General features: G+C 34.7%; 1 protein-coding gene across 1 annotated transcript in view; it reads left to right on the top strand.

The window, feature by feature from the left end:
• The window catches only part of TMEFF2 (transmembrane protein with EGF like and two follistatin like domains 2), a 230517-nt gene that overhangs the window by 111410 nt on the left and 100114 nt on the right, over window positions 1–18993 (top strand). Inside the window, exon 5 of the mRNA XM_019740775.2 lies at window positions 13345–13441. Coding sequence (XP_019596334.1) covers window positions 13345–13441 — 97 coding nt within the window. The remainder of the gene's footprint in view (window positions 1–13344; window positions 13442–18993) is intronic.

Here is an 18993-nt window from a genome sequence, read left to right as displayed (position 1 = left end):
CCTTGGCAATCTAACAGTGACAAACTTTTTTTTCAAAAATCCATGCAATTTTTTTTTAATCGAGATGTCTTTTCCATAATTATTCATTCTTTCCACTTTACAGTTTTAGACTGAGCTAATGGTTCTGTAAGTAGACATATTGATTAGTTGAAATCAATTTCTAACCTATTCCAGCACTTCTGCTTTCTTAGACTATTTTGTGGGTTTTGTTTTGTGGGTTTATTTTTCCATTTTGTGGAAGATGTTCATGTCTTCTTTCACACTTCAAATTGGATAATTCTATCCTTTCTATACTTACACTTTTGAGGACATTTTTTTGTTCTTCTTGCTTTCTTTTGTTTATGTTGATTTGACATTATGTGAAAGCACTTTTTCCGGGAAGGAGTGAAACTAAAGATACTGGGGCCTGCTTTACTTGGCTGTAGTGGGGATAGATTCCATGGTGAAGCATCACAAGAATGGTCTTCAGCGCTAGAGTGTAAGCAGTACAATACACATTTGAAACCAGAGTCTGAGAGACAGCTGTAAACTGGAAATGGCAATCACAAGAGTAATTAAACTCCACCAGCTAGAGCCAATAGACAGAAGGGAAATTGTAGAGATGAAAGAAGGTCTCTTAACATAGAACAAGCCGGATGGAAGAAGGAGTGTTGCTAGATCTAGCACAGGCTGAAACTAATCACAAACACTGAATTCCAGCCCTGACCTTCTTCCTATTATTTGGGTTATTGTGATTCCAAAAATTAGGGATTGGATCTTCAATATCAAGATTGGAAAATATTATAGGCGATTCAGAAATATTATTGCTATAATTGCCAATTTTATGAAATGCTGTGACCTCTTAAACTTGGCTTGATTATTACTACTGCTCTTTTATTTAATTGGCCTATTTATATCAATCAGTTATTCATTTAAATGAAGCTTGATCTTTATAAATTTCATTTTTAAGTTTCATTTGGACTTGAAGTTAGACTTAGATGGAATATATTTTTTAGGCTTACAGTGAAAACCAATGCCCATACCAGGCATGTAGGAACAAAAAATGATAAAGCCCTTATTTCATTCTTATTTTATTAATAGGATAAGAAAGAAACTATGACTTTAGTGTTTTCTTTATTTCAAGATCCAGTGTACTGAAACAAAGAGCCCAGAGCTATGGGCAATTTCTGAGGATACATACTTATCAGTGACTTCTCATCCACTTCTAACCTGTTCCTCTCAATCCTTTTACCTTTTAATATAAGAAACCAAATGAGAATGTTTTGGTGCAATTTTCCTCTATAAATTCTTTAATATTTTTATTTCTCTATTTTGTTATGTTGTTTTATGATTTGCATTTCCCTGCTCCCACCAAGACTTCAGTGTCATTCATTATAAGGCAACTCACAACAGCCAACAATTCACGTTTGTGCTACTCAGTCTGAGACTTCCTTCAAAGAAATTTCTTACTTGGAATAAAATGATGACTTTACTTCAACTTTAACACTTTCTTAATGTTAACACCTTAGGGTGGCAGAGTAATTTAGAGGGTGCAAAGCACTTTCACACATTCTCCTGTTTAATTTTCACCACAGCCTCTGAACTAAGCAAGACAAACATCTCATTTTACAAGTAAGAAATCTGAGGCTCTGGAAAGAATCTGGGCAACCCAAATACTACTTCCCTAGCACTGGGCCTGAATTGTATTTACCATGTAACTGCCTTTAGATTACTTCGTGTCATTTGAAATTTTAAATGACATGATCAGATTTGCATTTCAGTAAGATACATGGGAGATATATTTAAGATAGACAAGTTTGCATGTGCAGAGATCAGGTAGTTAGAAGTATAGGCAAGATACAGGAAAGATCTGAACTAGTACAGTGATGATGGAATGGGAAAATATTTAGGAAATGAACATAACATATAAATTGTTACCAGATTGCAAAGCCAGTCTATCGAAACAAATATGCAATAGGTTAGAATTGACTCTACTGGCAATTTAGTCTTTATTTGGTTATTCATATAAAACTTTCTACATCATAAAATGCTTTTAAGTTACCAATACCAAAAGCCATATACTAAAGACACACAGAAGTGCAAGTTAATAAGAGTGTATCTTTATTTATTAGAAATTTGCTAATTAGAAGAATTAAGCATAAAGTTGGAAAGTAACAAATTAGTATAAGAAAGCCTTGGAAGACTTTGATCTTTCTTCATTCACATTCACTGTCCTACAGTATTTCATATTTTTCTCTTTTTATCACATCCTCTCAACTGATGGTATCCCTCTTAAGTACAAATACAATAGAGACGATAAATATAACCAGAAAGCTATTTCACCCTCCTCTTTCCAGTGTCACCTCCTTCCTACATCTCTACCCACATACACTGCTACCCCTCCTGAAGTAGATGTGTTCTCATCTCTAAACCAACTATTACAGCTGTATTTAAACCCATTACTTCTCAAGGACATTGCTTCTGTGATTACTCCCTTTCTCTCCTGCATAAAATGTATTCCTCGCAGCAGGCAATGATGCCCCAACTCCATCCTTTCATAAAAATTCTTTTTTTTACCCTATATCCTTATCCAATTAATGCCTCATTTTCTGCTCTTCTCATCAGGAAATCTGTGCAATAGTGTCACCACCTACATTTGTTATTTCCACTTACTAGCGCCTAGTGTTTTTTCAGTCTCCCCTCACTGGGATTTGATCCCTACCATGCTTTACAGTAGCTCAAGCCAGAGTTTAAAATTTACCAATTAAAAAAAAATTCTCATCTTTTAGGCATTTAATAAGAAAAATTAAGTTATTTATAAGAATTTGCATAAAATGATTCAACTTAATAATACTGAGAGTCATAAAAGTACTTTTGCTTAAAATTATCATATGATTGATACGATGGAGTTTCATGAAATCTGGCGTAGTATCTTGTTCTGATGAATTCTGCCATGCATGATACCAAGCTGAATAAGCGTTTCTGTTCCTTTCCTTCCCGTCATCCTTTCTTCCTTCTCTCATTTCTTTCTTTCTTCATTCTCGTTTCCTTTTTTCTAATCAACTGAGTATCTTCATTTCTAACTAAGAACTGAGTGAAATCAGTCAGGCTTAAATGACAACAGAATTATGCCTTAATATAGTAGCATTGTAATAATCTCCTAAGTTATTTTTAGTTGTGCAGAAGATAAATTATATGTGGTTACTAAAGAAGTCTTGTCAAGCTCTAGCAAACTAGCTTAATTATGAAAAATTAAATTTTCTGTAATGATCTCTTCTTTGAGTTTTTAATATAAATTTAGATTTGCTGAGTCATGAAACTTGGTTCTTAGACTTTTCAAGCAGTTTTTAGAGTTTTAAACTGTTATGTTTACATGTAATTTTAGCCTTCCTTTAGTTTTTGGCATTTTAGTTTACTTAAAAATTAACAGTGGATTTGCATTTCTTTTAATTAGAAGCAAAGATAATGGATTTTCTTCCTAAAATCCGAACACATCTTACTGCATTATGGCACTGACACATAAACAGAATCTATCTGTTGTTTTTGTAAATAGCAAACTAAAATGCTACTTCTCTTGTTTTAGTATTTCAATAATATGATGTAACAATGTAAGTATTATTCAACTCTCCCCACATTATAACATGAATAAAAAGAAAGTATTTCTTATTCTTGTTTTTCTATAAAGTCGTATTGAGATTTCTAGAGAAATGTTGGAAAATGTAAAAGACAACATGACTATAGTTCAAAAATAACAGCTTAGAATTGTCTGAGCCTCTTAGAACTGTCAGTGGTTCCATTATTAGGTTCAACTCACATGTGGGAGAAGCATATCCGAGGTAAAACTGGCATACAAAAGGCAAAACCAACATGTCCAAATTAAAGAATGGAATGGAGAGTTTTGATTTAAAATTTTCTTTCTATTCTTTAAGTGGAATTTTTCTTTTTTTGGAAGGTGAACTCAAAGTTCAGTTTTTGGTGATAATTAAATAGTAATTTATGCAAGTTATTCAAAAAGAAAAGTTGCTATTTATAATTTTATAATCAAAGTAATTGTATCTATAATAATTGAATGTTATCACTGATAAATCCTTTATCTACATAAAGTAGAAAACGTAAAAGTTTACCAAGAATTACTTTGTCATTCTACCTATTTAAGAAAAAAACACTGACTACTAGATTGATACTAACTCTAAAATAGAAAGTGAAAGTTGCCTTCTATATTTTGAAAAAAAAATTCAGTTTAAAGTCTACATAAAATTTGTGTAAATTCTTTTTCTCAATTATGCAATAATTTAAATGAGTGCAGAAACAGTACATATGGGTCATATTTAAGCTTAGAAATATCATTCTTTTTTATTATAAAACCTGATCATTTCAGAGACAACCTAGTTTATTTCAGACTTGATGCATGTGGAGGTTTCAATTCATTTATGTTTATACTGTGTTTAACATTTATGCTCTGCATAATTTGAATGGCATACCTTATATATCTGTGAAAGAGAAGTACTAGAATGACATGGAGAAGAAAATGGAAACCATGCATAGACTGGGAAATATAGTGCTCTGTTGGGAAAAAATGAAAATATAATAGAAGCAACAAAGTACATATTGCAGAATATATGCAGGTATAGAAAACGAATAGTAAAATGTTTGAAGGAAGATTTGGAGAAACTTAAAAGCAGATCTAGAGTTGTGTAGAAAAGTAATGCAATAAATCTGAGATGTGGAAAATGATGTGAAAATATGTTTTCTTAGAATTTATTGATGGCATTAATTCATGTCTTTTTAGTCATCTTTCACAAGGTAAAGCTGCAGTTGCAAACAACCTCAAAACCTTAGAGGCTTGCAGTATCAGTGGCATAATTCTTACTCTTCAGGCTGTGGTCAACTGTGGCTATGCTCTATATTCTGGGATTGTTGAAAGAATAGCTCCTATTCTAGTACGTGTCTTTTTTTATGCAAAGGGAAAGAGCAAGAAAGTAGAAATGCACATGATGGCTTTCATATAGCTTCTCACTTCTATTCAGTTTTCAATGGCAAAAGTAAGTCAAGGCTAACAGTGATATCATGAAACTCAAGTCATATGGCTGTGGAGAGGAACATATAATTCTTTGTCAGAAAGGGTGGGAAAATAATTGGAAAAATCAATACAATGTACTATAAATGTCATATAGCATTAGTGTTTTCCATGGAGAATTTGAGACTATGTATAAGTCTTGAAAAGTTAGAGCAAATACATGTCAAAAGTCAAATAATCATTTAACAGTAACAGACAGGAGTTTTAATTAGTACTGAAATCTCTGTTTTTTTCCTTTGACATTAACACAGAAGAATGGGATCGTTGTTTAAATAAAACTAATTTTTAAAAGGAACATGAGCTTTGCAGCATAGGCAGAAATATGATAAATGACAATAAGAATGCAAAGAGTGGAGTATACTAATTAAAAATATATTGTCATAAAGTTCTTAAATTATTCATGTAGTGGTAGTAATGGATTAGGATAATTTAAAGATGCATATTGTAATACTTAAAATGAAACACCAAAGTAATAGAAAATTCACAAAAAAAAAAAAAAAAGGTAATTACATTAAAGTAAATGGACGAAACACTCAGATCAAATGCCGATATATTCAGACTGCTTAAAAAGCAAATCCAGCTATATGTTGTGTCCAAAAAACACACTCTAAACATGTTAAACAGGTTGAGTGTAAAAGGATAGAAACAATAAGCAAAAGAACAGTGATGTGGCTCTCTGCATATCAGAACAAAGTAGACTCCAAGATGAATAGTGTTACCAGAGATCAAACGGGTGTATTTTATAATGATAAAACGGTCACTTGTTTAAAAAGCCATGACGACTAAATGTGTCTACACCCAAAATCAAAGCTCCCAAATAAAAGACAAAACAAGAGAGAGCTAGAAACAATTTCACTGTCACTGATAGAGATTTTAACATCCCTTTCTCAGTAATAGGAACAATTGAAAAATCAGTACAGTTATGGATAATTTGAACAATACTAACCATCAACTTAAGCTAATTAACATGTATAAAAAATTACTCCCCACAAGAGGTTACAACTTCTAAGATGCACATGAATTATTCAAGAAAATAGACCATCTTCTAGGTCATAAAACAAGTTTCAATAAATTTCGGTATGTTCTCTAACCATGACAGAGTTAAACTAAAGGTGAATTAGAATAGTATGCCTTTAAAGACCCTCAAATATTTGGAAGTTAAAAAACATATTTATTAAATAAACCATGGGTCAGAAAAGAAATCCCAAAGACTATTACTAGATATAGATAGATAGATAGATAGATAGATAGATAGATAGATAGATAGATAATTTTTTTTAACAGAAATACATAAAAACACAACATCCATATCTGTGGGATGCCGCTAAAGCACACTTTAGAAGGAAATTTATAGATTTAAACATCTGTGTTAGAAAATAAGAAAAATATAAAATCAAGCACTTCTTCCATTTTTAAGAAGCTAGAAAAATAATAAATTAAACCCTAAGTATATAACATGAAGTGAATAATAAAAATGAGAGCAGAAATCAATAAAATAGAAAATGTAAATAGCTTTGTATGAAGAAAGCAAATAATACTACGAGGTGGGATTAAACAATACAGTGAATATTTAAATAAAAAGAAATTATTACAGTGACAGACACATTGCCATTAATCCCCCTCAAAATACTTCCCTCACTTCCAACACACTTATCCCATTATTCTTTCCACTTTCTGAAGTAGTTCTGGAAGTCCTCTTTCATGAGTGTCTTTAGTTGAGCTATCATGGTTGCCTCAATGTCCTGAATCCACTCAAAAGATTTTCCTTTCATGGACATTTTGAATTTGGGGACGAGCCAGAGGTCGCATAGTGCCAGATCCGGTGAATAAGGTGGATGAGGACACACCGTAATGTTTTTATTTGACAGAAATTGCTGTACCAGAAGCCATGTGTGACAGAGTCTTCTCGTTGTAAGCACAAAATGCCATAAGTGCTGCTGCCCAGAGCAGGGGAAGGTAGGGATCTTCAATACAGAAAGCAGTGTTTGGAACCTTAGTTACAGTGTGTCACAAGTTTCAGCTTGTTCAGTGCAGTGAGTTGGGTATGAGCTATGGTTGAGAGAAGGTGTGTTTTAAAGTGTGACATAAATCATGCTCCAACTTGGCAACACTCCGAGTCACACATCGCTTCTGGTATATGGCAATTTCTGTCAAATAAAAACATTACGGTGTGTCCTCATCCACCTTATTCATTAGATTTGGCACTATGGGACCTCTGGCTCTTCCCTAAATTCAAAATGTCCATGAAAGGTATAAACGGTTTGAATGGATTCAGGACATCGAGGCAGCCACAACAGTGCAACTAAAGACACTCACAAAAGAGGACTTCCAGAACTGCTTCAGAAAGTGGCAAGAACGAGAATGTGGGATAAGTATGTTGGAAGCGAGGGGGGATTAATGGCAATGTGTCTTTTACTGTAATAATTTTTTTTAATTGAAACATTCACCATATTGTTTGATCACACCTCTTATACACAAAACAGAGGAAGTGGGGACACTTCCCAACTCATATCATGAGACCATGTAGGTAATATATTATAGTACAGTACATGTATTATAGTGTGTGTATATATATAATATGTACTACTGTGTTTCCCCGAAAATAAGTCCTAGCTGAACAATCAGCTCTAATGCATCTTTTGGAGCAAAAATTAATATAAGACCCGGTCTTATTTTACTATAAGACTGTGTCTTATGTAATATAATACAAGACCGGTCTTATATTAATTTTTGCTCCAAAGGACGCATTAGAGCTGATTGTCTGGCCGAGGTCTTATTTTTGAAGAAACACGGTATATATAACTATTATAAATGCTATAGGAATTATAATAAATACTACTATTATAACATTTAACATTATTATAGTGTATATTGTGTATATACTATTGTGTATAATTGTGAGTTAGCATGATTCATCCCCTGAATTATTTCCAGTAGATCCCCAACCAAGGATCTCTACTGTGAAAGAAAATGGGACTGCCCTTAAGTGGATATAACTGTTCATTAAGGACCTTCCCGTTGTGTTAGTACGTTTCCTGAATGATGGGAAGTTTTAGTCTGGAAGCTGCTAATCTTGCTAACACTAAAAGGCCCTCTCCCATTAGCAGCTTCTGTGTTGCATTAATAATAAGAAAGTAATAAAGACACCAACCTCAGCTGTTCAGTCTCCCCTGAGGTGAGGACCCAGCTTCTTTCTTATCCCCATGGTCCACTCTAATGGTCTTGCCTGTATTAAAGTAATAAAGTGGATAATAAGTGCTATCTATTTTATCAGAGTTTAAAATTCCTTATTTCTAGAGAGGAACATCTTTTTTTAAAACTTCCAAATACAAAACTATGTCATGAATACTTTTGCAATTGAAGTTAGTCTGTTTAATTCATAACTTTTTTAATGTAAGTGTAAATCATCAAGCACAGGAAAAAAAATGCTTTAGAGAAAATAAATCTCTATACCTTTCCTGGAAAAACTATAAAACACAGTACTCTCAAAGATGTCTTCTTGTCCTTTTGAGAAAAATTCTATCACTAATCAACACAGCAGTAAATTATAGAAAATCAAAGAATAAAGACCTTTACTTTTGTAAATATGAAAAGCCTTCTTGTTAATAGACAAAGAAGAAATGTTGAGAAAATATCTTATTAAAACAAAATAAATAAGGTTGGATTTGTTAGGTTCAGGGTGCATGTTAATAAATTATGCCTTTGTTAAAATTTTATCTTATTAGGGTTCATAAAGATAGGAGCTAATGCTATGTTTAATTGCTTATGTTCTTTTTCTATTGAAAATACATGACCTTTTGCAGATATGCACTTTTTGAAGATCCTCTTCATTTAAACATCTGATTTTAAGTGTATGATCTCTCCATGGAATAAGATTATCTATGCAGTAATTAGGTTGTTACAATATTTCACCTATTAGCAGAACTATTTTTGCTTTCAGCTATATACTTTTTAAATTGAGTGAACAATAATCCATCATCTCAAAAATGTCGCTTAAATTCTCATTATTTGTACTCCAAATACTAGAAAATTTTTCTTCATTTACACCACTATTTCTTGATTTTAAGAGGTTAATTTTATAATTAGGTTACATATTGCATATTTTATGCTTGTAATTTATGGGGAGAAGAAGACCAATATCAATAATCATTATCAATGACAATACATATTTTTAAATGAAATATACGTTCATAACCTACACAGAAGAACTCACTATGAAGGGCTCTGCGCAATATTTATGTAAGGTTCAAAATATTACTGTACAAACCAATTAACAGCTATTTTCCAAAAATTTATAATCAACATTTTTTTCTTATAAGTACTTAACATCTTGGAAAAAAAAGGAGATATATATAATAAGTCAAAATTGTCCATCTAAGTTTCTTGAATTATATACAAAAAGCTTCAAATGAAAAAATAATCTATAATTTAGAAATGAGAAAATGCTAAGTATTTTTTATAAAGCAGACACTAGATTTTTCCTCTAGGCAGGTAACACTCTAAATCCCTTTTTATTAAATAACTTTTTCATATGGTTTATTTATTAGCCAAGTAATTTTGACAAATCCTCGTTTGTTCTATTTGTTTGTAAAAAGAAGTGTTCACTACATACCAGCAGGTGGCATATTATTGTTAGAATTGCCCTTAAATTTAGGGAAGAATAGAGTTGAATATTACATTCTTTAAAAATAATTATTTAATTTTTAATTACAGTAGACATACAATATTATATTAGTTTCGATTGTACAACATAGTAGTGATTAGACATTTATATAACTTACAAAGTGATCACCCCGATAAGTCCAGTCCCCATCTGACCACATAGTTATTACCATATTATTGACTATATTCCCTATGCTGTACTTTACATCCCCATGACTATTTTGTAACTACCAATTTGTACTTCTTAATCCCCTTCCCTTTTTCACCTATCCCGTACAAATCCCCTCCCATCTGGCAACCATCAAACTGTTCTCTGTAACTATGAGTTTCTTTGTGTTTTGTTTGTTCATTCATTGTGTTCTTTAGATTCCACATATCAGTGAAATCATATGGCATTTATATTTCTCATTCTAACTTACTCCACTCAGCACAATATCCCTTGTGTCCATCTATTTTGTTGCACATGGCAAGATTTCATTCTTTTTATAACTGAGTAATATTCCATTGTATATATGTGCCACCTCTTCTTTATCCATTCATCTATTGATAGACACTCAGGTTGCCTCCATATCTTGACTATTGTAAATAATGCTGCAATAAACATATGGATGCACATGTCCCTTCGAAGTAGTATTTTGGGTTTCTTAGGATAAATACTCAGAAGTGGGATTACTAGGTCCTTCTTTGTCTCTTGTTATAGCCTTTGTTTTAAAGTCTATTTTGTCTGGTATATGTATTGCCACCTCAGCTGTTTGCTGGTTTGTTTGTTTCTATTTTCATGAAATATCTTTTTTCTCCATTTAATTTCAGTCTGTGTATATTTTTCAATCTGAAGTGAGTCTCTTGTAGGCAGCATATGTAAGGGTTTTCTTTTCTTATCCATTCAGCCACCCTATATCTTTTGATTGGAGCATTTAATCCATTCACATTGAAGGTAAATGTTGATAGATGTGTAGCTATTGCCATTTTATTATTCATATTTTTAAAAATCTTTCTCCTCCTACTCCTCTTTCTCCTCCTTCTTCTTCAAGAAGTCCCTTTAATATTTCTTGTAATACTGGAATGGTGGTGATGAACTCCTTTAGCTTTTTCTTGTCTGGGAAGCTCTTTATCTGTTCTTTGATTCTAAATGATAGTTTTGCTAGGCACAGTAATCTTGGTTGTAGGTCTTTGCTTTTCATCACTTTGAATATATCATGGCAATCTCTTTTGGCCTACAAAGTTTCTGTTGAGAAATAAACTGATAGTCTCATGGGAGCTCCATTGTGGTTATATAACTGATTTTCTCTTGCTGCTTTTAGAATTCTATTTTGTCTTTAACCTTTGGCATTTTAATTATGATATGTCTTGAGGTAGGCCTCACTGGGTTCATATTGTTTGGGACTCTCTGTGCTTTCTGGGCATGTGTATCTATCTCTTTACCAGGTTAGGGAAGTTTTCATCATTGTTTCTTCAAATAGGTTTTGAATTCCTTGCTTTCTCACTTTTCCTTCTGGTACCTTTGTGATGTAAGTGTTGATACACTTAATGTTGTCCCAGAGGCCCCATTATGCTGTCCTCATTATTATTATTATTACTGGATTCTTTTTGCTGTTCTGATTGGGTGTTTTCTGCTACGCTATCTTCCAAATCACCGATTTGATTCTCTGCTTCATCTAATCTACTGTTGATTCCCTCCAAGGTATTTTTATTTTTAAAGAAATTTAATGTCCTTTATTCAAAAGAGAATAATCCATGGATGGGGAAGCACAGTGTGTCACAAGTGTTGGAGCACACTTCCCCTGTCTGATGTATTCTTTTTCAGTTATTGTATACTTTATTTCTGACTGGTTCTTTTTTATGTTTTCTATCTCCATTTTAATGTTTCCTATCACTTTGTTGAAGTTCTCACTGAGATCATTAAACATCCTTATAATCAGTGTTTTGAACTCTGCATCTGGTAGATCACTTGTCTCCGTTTGTTTAGTTCCTTTTTGGAGCTTTGTTCTGTTTTTTTCATTTGGTTGGAATGTGTGTTTTTATCTCCCCATTTTGGCTGCCTCCCTGTTTTTCTTTGTATGTCTTAGGTAGAGCTGCTATGTCTCCCAGTCTTAGTAACGTGGCCTTATGTAGTAGGTGTCCTGTGGGGCCTGGTGGTACAGTCTTCCTTGTCACCTTAGCCAGGTGCTCCAGGTGACTCCCTTGTGTGGGCTGTATGTTCTCTCCTGATGTAGTTGAGTCTTGGTTGTTGTTTGTACATTAACAGGATAGAATGGCCCTCAGGCTGATTGCTTGTAAGGGCTGTCTGTGCGAACAGTAGAGGAGCTATTGTACAGGGGCTGACCCTATAGAGCAGGATTCACTTTAGCAGGACTCTGGTGCCTGCCCAGTCTGCCCTTTGGGTGTGTAATCTGTGCAGGTGGTTGGGTGATGCTCTGGTGTGGTCTGAAGCTGACCACTGGGTATGGGGCCTCTTGAGAGGTGCTCTGTTGCAGGCGATGGTCAGTCGCTGCCTGTGCCCTGCTCAAGGCCACTTGGCATGAGCTACAAAGTGATCTGTGCATGGTTGCCAACTGTGCTGGGCTTGGAGGTCTAGGAGAGGCTAAGCTGCAAACCGAGGCTGGCTGCTGCTAGTGCTAGGCTTGGGGCTGCTTAGCAGGAGGTACCGGGCACACCCTGGCCAGATGCTGCTTGTTTAGGGGTTGTGAACCTTTGAGATTTTAGGAAAATCCACAGCATGAGCCAAGACAGGATGTTTTTATACAAAAACCACTAGAAGCAGCTTGTGTGGACCCACAAGTTGGGTGGGGAAGGATCTCAGGGAGTCACCAGGACAGGACAAAGACTGTTAGCCAGGTTGATGGAGACTGCAATATGGCACCTGCCTGCATTTGCACACTGGGTAGAGGGAAGCGCTCAACAAAGGAACAATGGCCTCTGCCAACACTTCTCTCTGTGAGAAAGCTGCCCATCCAGTCCTCGCTCTGAAGCCAGACGATTCAGTTTCTCCTTGTATGTCCCTGGAACCTTTTGAGCTGCTGTCCCAGCACTGGAGCTCACAGCAAGTGAGTCTGTCAGTGAGTAAGTCCATGAGCAGGCCCATTAAGAGGAGCCTGGGACTCCAGCCACCCTCCCTCCACTCAGTCACAATCTTCACTAGTTTTCACAGCCAGAAGTTGTGGGAACTTCTCTTCCCATCACTGAAACCCAGAGCTGGGGAGCCTGATGTAGGTCTGGGACCCCTCATTCCTTAGGGGGTACCTCCACAGCGTAGATATTCCTCCCAATTTTAAACCATTACATGTGAGTGTGGGATCAACTTGTTCCAGATCTCTGCCCCTCCTACCATTTCAATATGGCTTTGTCTGTGTATCCTTAGTTATAGGACTTCTGTTCAGCTAGACTTCAGATGATTCTCAGTCAGGTGATTCTCAATGATGATTGTTTTGTAGTTGTAATTTTGATGTGGTCATGGAAGGAGGCAAGCACAGCGTTTACCTTCTCCACCATTTTGATGGGCAAATATGACATTTTTTTGAGGCCCTGATAGCAAACAAGTAGCAGCTTTAAAATGGAGTAATTTTAGAGTTGTTGGTATTATACACACTTATCTGAATTCTTTTTGTTTCCTTTTTTCTATCCTACAGTCCATGAAGGCTCAGGAGAAACCAGTCAAAAGGAGACATCCACCTGTGATATTTGCCAGTTTGGTGCAGAATGTGATGAAGACGCTGAGGATGTCTGGTAACATGCTTTTATTTATTCTTCTAAACAAAATAATGATAGTAATTAATTTATTTTTACTCCATTAACCATTACATAAAAAAGACTTTTTCAGTATTGATTTTTCTTATCTAATTCCTAAGGGAGTGGGGGTGGGAATTAAATCTGTAAAACAGCAAGGAATTTCTGAAGCTGAATTAAAAGTTGGGCCAGCCAAGCAGCTACCCAGGGCTTTATTTGGTAAGATATAAGAACATATCATTAAGACACCCAAATACTATCAATGTTAAGATATGGAGAGAATAATCGTATTCACCAGAACATTTTTCATGAAGTATGGTCAAGAAACAATGAACAGTTGTTAATCTGCTTTCTAAGATGGTGGATCTGTGTAATGGCAGATATTTTATTTAAGGGTATGCCTATGCACGCCTGTAGCTGAACTGGAAAGATGGTAGAGCAAATAATGATCTCTGGGCCACCCTCTAGGATCAACTTCTTTCTTCACCCAAGCAATATTCAGCTTCTCCTATAAAGATATGCTGAGCAAATAATGAATAATATTCATTATTCTGAATGGGTCCCAAAGTGTTAGCCTTCTAAGGCATTGACCTGTATATATCCTTCCCTGGTCATACTCAAAATGAGTGACTCAGTATTCAGAAGACATATTTGTGGCATGATAGTGGAAAAAGGCAGTCTTAAATGTTCTCACTACCAAAAGGAGTGGTAAATCTGTGACTATGAGGATGTGTTAGCAAATAGGATGCTGGTAATCATATTACAATATATAAGTTTATCAAATCAGAACGTTGTACATCTTAAACTTAATACAGTGTTGTATGTCAGTTATATCTCAATAACATTGGAGGGAAGCAATCATTTTTATCAAACTTTTGTGGGTGGAGGGGGCAATTCATCTAAGAGACAAGAAGAAAAAAATAAGGCAAGATAATTTTGGCAAGAGTGGAACAGTCTGCACTTGAAATATTTTTTTGATGCAGATTAAGTTGAGGATTCCAAATGAGCAAACTGGGGTTCTTAGCGTAAATTAGCTAAGTACTTACAGGTAAACACTGCCGTAGACTAGGTAGGTAAAATAACCACCCATTAATAAAAGCAGACATCAGTAAAGCTTCCATACCTGTCAAACATTTCTAGCCAATGGGCAGCTAAGCACCAAGTCAGACAGGCTGTGCACTGGTTTGATCATTTTGAGGTAAATCCACATCCCAGATATTTTAATGGCTGATGAATGTATGGTTCCCAAACCTGGCTGATTTTCAGAATGTGGAGATGTTTTAAACACCCAATTCTTTAGTTCCATTCCAAAATCAATTAATTAGAATTTCAGAAAAGTGGAGTTTTAAGTTTTACTTATCTAAAACTCTCCAAAATACTGCTTTAAACTAAATGACTCAAATAATTTTTCTCCTCCCTAAATGCTGTAGGGCTCTGTATAGTCATAGTCATTGTATATTAAAACACACTTACAGAAAATATATTTTTAAAACTTTATTTTTAATATTTGCTGATGCCTGCATCTATAGTTCAACATTATTTTTAAAGTGATTAGTTATCTTGCTGTCAATTATTTTACTTTAAAACAATTCACATGGGTCCCTAATTTTTTTCTTTAAAAGTTTTCATTCCCCTAGTTTTTCATCTCTTTAATAATCATCTTTAAGTGACATAGTTCCATTTAACAAGTGCAAAAATTTAAGAAATGAGATAATTATAGCAGCTAAAAGTTACTGGTTGCTTACTATGGGCTTGGTCCATTTGTATACATTTTTTCTCAGTTCTCTTCAAAATAAGCCTAGGAGTAGATTCTATTCTGATCTCACTTTACAAAGAGGAAACTGAGTTTTAAGGTGTTTAAGTGGTAGGGCCAAGATGAAGATATGAGTAAGTAACTAGAGGGTGTTAGCAATTTTAAATAATATTTTCTCTTGTAATGTCTGGAATAATGAGATGGCCAAATTGTGGGCAACTTAGATCCAATGACTCAAGACCTACAGGGTGAGAGCTGGTGACAAGAGAGATGCCTGCAGCAAGCAGTGGCAAAACATTCAGGCAAGCAGTGTCACTCCTGGTATTCTACCAAAAGTTCGTATTTGTGGTATGAAGGTAGGCACTACAAGTTGATATGGGCAAGGCTAGTGGCATCAGAAGGATTCATCAGCCATGGCAACTGGAGTTAGACAAAGAAACTCAGTTACAAAGGGAACAAAGAGAAATGCAAGGCAGAAACTCAGTCAGCTAGGAATGGGGTATCAATCAGGAAAATTAATCAGGGACAGATATGGGAGAAACTGAGAGATACTCACTTGCCAAACTTGTGTAGAAAGCCAAGCCTTGGTTACAGGGGGCTGGGACAAATGCCTAGATCTCAGAAATAAATTACAAGGTCAGAATGAAACCAGCCTCAAGGCTGACTGGATGCTGAATCAGTTAGCTTTTGGCTAAGGATACTTGTACATCCCCAGCCTAGAGACAAGATTAGTACCAAAATGTGGAATAAGGCTGAACCTCCAGATGGGGCTAAGTGGCCATAGCTGTGAAGATTAGAGGACTGCAGGGGGCAAGAAGCCAAGAAGATCATTATACTTCCCAGGCAAGAATGAAAAGTTGTTAGCGTTTAAATAAAATGTACTTAAAATGTCCAATGTAAGCAATAAGGAATGGTGCTGAAATGATAAGCATATTGATTTTCATTTACATAAATACCTTTGTACTTTAATATATTGTATTTTGTTATGACTATGAAGGGCAGATTGGAAAGAGCTGAAGGACACAAGAATAAAGCAATAAATGAAATTAAATAGGCATGGAATAAAAGAGGCTATAAAGTAAGATAGGAAGCAATAGGGGAGTGATCTGACTCTCATACAGTCAGCTGATTCAGAGGAGCTTTGATGTACTATTGATTTTGGATGAAACCATGCCAGGTCCTCTTGAAAACATAAAATACTACATATGCTGTGTGACAACCAAGAGTACAACTCAGTGTTTTAGATTATTTTCTCTTTTGACACCAACTAAACAATTTTATGCATACATATTTCTTCAGCCCTGCAGTATGAAGTAATAATAAATACTACTGAGGGATAATGTTATTATTGTATCTGCAATATTAAAACGAAGGTGAAAAATTAACTTGTGATCTTTCTTTAACCCTGGCCAATGAAATTAATATTTTACATTTCACCACAAGGACTAAGTCTAGTTATTCAAAGGTCCTCAAGTACTTTCTAGACGATGGTAAATCTTTTTTAGAATTATAAAGCTGGTACACAATCAGCTTTTCTTATTTTCATAGTTACCTGGATGAGTTTTTCAGTTAAGAAGTGAGTCACAGTTGACATGAGGAAAAAAATAACAAATAAAATGGAAAGGAGTAAGGCGAGTAAAGGGAAAGGGGAAAAATACTAATTAGAGGATGTCATTGGTAAATCATATCCAATGACTACATTTTAGTGAGTTTATTTTGATAAAACATGTGGTTTATACACTCATATATGCCTTTCACTTATGTGCCATGATTTTTTTTAAAAGCTGTTTTTCTTGTCTTTTTTTTTGTTCTTATGGAAAACATCAAGGCTGTAAAAGTCAGAAAATGGCTAGGTTTTCTTAGTAGGGAAGAAAAACCATTGCTACAAAAAAAAATTCTTCAGTTATAGGTATTTACCTAAGTGTAGGAAAGGATGAATCTCCCAAAAGAGAGAATTAAAAGTTCACATGAAGTGGTCCACACCACAGATATATCAACTCTCATAGTGAGGCCTCCCTTTATTTAGGATGGACCTCAAAAATAATTGAAATGTCTGTGCACAGGGATGTATGTCCTGTTTATGAGGCAGGGGTTAAGAAGAAATGAAAAGAAGGGCTTAAAAGATTGTGTCTCTTCATATCTAGACTGAAAAAAGTCAAAACTAATACATTTATACATTAAAGAGACTCTCAAATACATCCTGTCAAATATAATTTATAAAGAAAAAGAATGGCTTATAAATAAGTCAAACATAATAAAATTGACTCATTGCAAAGTAATAAAGCCCTGTCTGATAGGACTGGGAATACCAATTTATGATTTTGGCAAATACTTCTGATACTTAGTTGATTTTAGAAACAGCTTTGTGTTCTCTTAATTATCTTACCTGGTAAAATATATCAGTAAGTCCAAAGTAGGTCAGCAGTAACTCTTTGCACTGAGAAGTACTCCTAAGAAGTAATTAGACTAGGACTTTCTGTTGGTCTTGTCAATCAGAAGTAGTTTAGAGCATGGAGGTAGATATTTGATTTAATATAACAAAAAAAAAATGTTGGTAGCTGGGTCTGGTCATAGAAATGGCTGGGGAGGAAATTGGCTACATGCCTAACATTTCCATGGTGTCAGGATAGATCAAGGAAGGGAGCATAGGTTTAAGAGCAGACGCAGCTGGGTGACAAATGACATAAACAGACAACTTAGATTATTATGTGTGTGATAATTTAAAGTATTATGCTTAAATAATGACTTGAAGTATTATGCTTCTTATGTATGCGTTATAGTTCCTATTTCCATTTTAACTTTGCTCTTGTATTATTCTCTGCGTGTCACTCAGGCTCCATTAGCAAAATCATATTGGCTTAAATGTGAATAATTCCTCAATAGTCATTCGTTTTATCTTCGAAACATTAATAATGTTTTCCAGTTTTAGTGCATAACATCCCTGCTGAACTGCAATGGTGAGAAAGGAGGAAAACAAAGTAGTTGCAGTAAAATGAGTTCATAAGAGAAAAAGAATGAGCATCTATTTTTTTTTTCCTTATTTCATTGATGTTCCATAACTGAAAAAGGGTGTATGGGGTTTGACATTCCTTTTGTGTCTCTTACAAAGACACTTTAGTTTGAAGTCTTCAACATCTTGCTCCTTTGATCTGAGAAGGCTCCTTGTCACTAGGAAAACTGTGTGTTGCTGGCATCATTCCCACCTTTAATGCATTTTGGACTGTGGAGAATCATGAATATTTGAATCTGGGAAATAGCCACGATGATACTTGGCGCTAGATTTTACCATACATATAAGCAAATTAGGCATTAGTTCCTGCTGACTTTAGTACATTTGGATTATGAGCTTGATAGGGAAAATTAAGACACTTCTGAGGAAAATATAGAAAATGATTTCTTTTAAAACTACTACTGAACTACAATTGAACAAAAAGATTGTATTGCAATTGGAAAGTTTCCAATTGTCTTCTACCAAAAAAAAAAAAAAGATCAGTTAGGGTTGTATATGGGATGTCTAAGGAAGAGGATGCTGCTTAGTCACAAAATTTTAGTGAACTAAGAGTTCATTCAGTCTTCCCCCAGGGTGTTTCCCTTTTATTGATTCCCTTGGCTCTCGTGCCTTAGAACTGCAAATGTGGTTACCATAATTAAGACTGGCTTATAACACATGAGTTTGCTCATGGAGAGAATGAAAAACACACAAAAAAACAAAAACAGAGAATAGATCTGGTCTAGAAAATCCAAGGTTTTTGTTGGATATAAGCCTTTAGGACAAAGCCTTTCCAGTTCCAAGATTCCT

This window comes from Rhinolophus sinicus, chromosome 17 (genome assembly GCF_057876585.1).
Source record: "Rhinolophus sinicus isolate RSI-liver-muscle chromosome 17, RSI-T2T, whole genome shotgun sequence".
In the NCBI taxonomy this organism is placed as follows: domain Eukaryota; kingdom Metazoa; phylum Chordata; class Mammalia; order Chiroptera; family Rhinolophidae; genus Rhinolophus; species Rhinolophus sinicus.
Note: the sequence above shows the minus strand (reverse complement) of the source record. Positions and strands in the feature narration are given on the sequence as shown.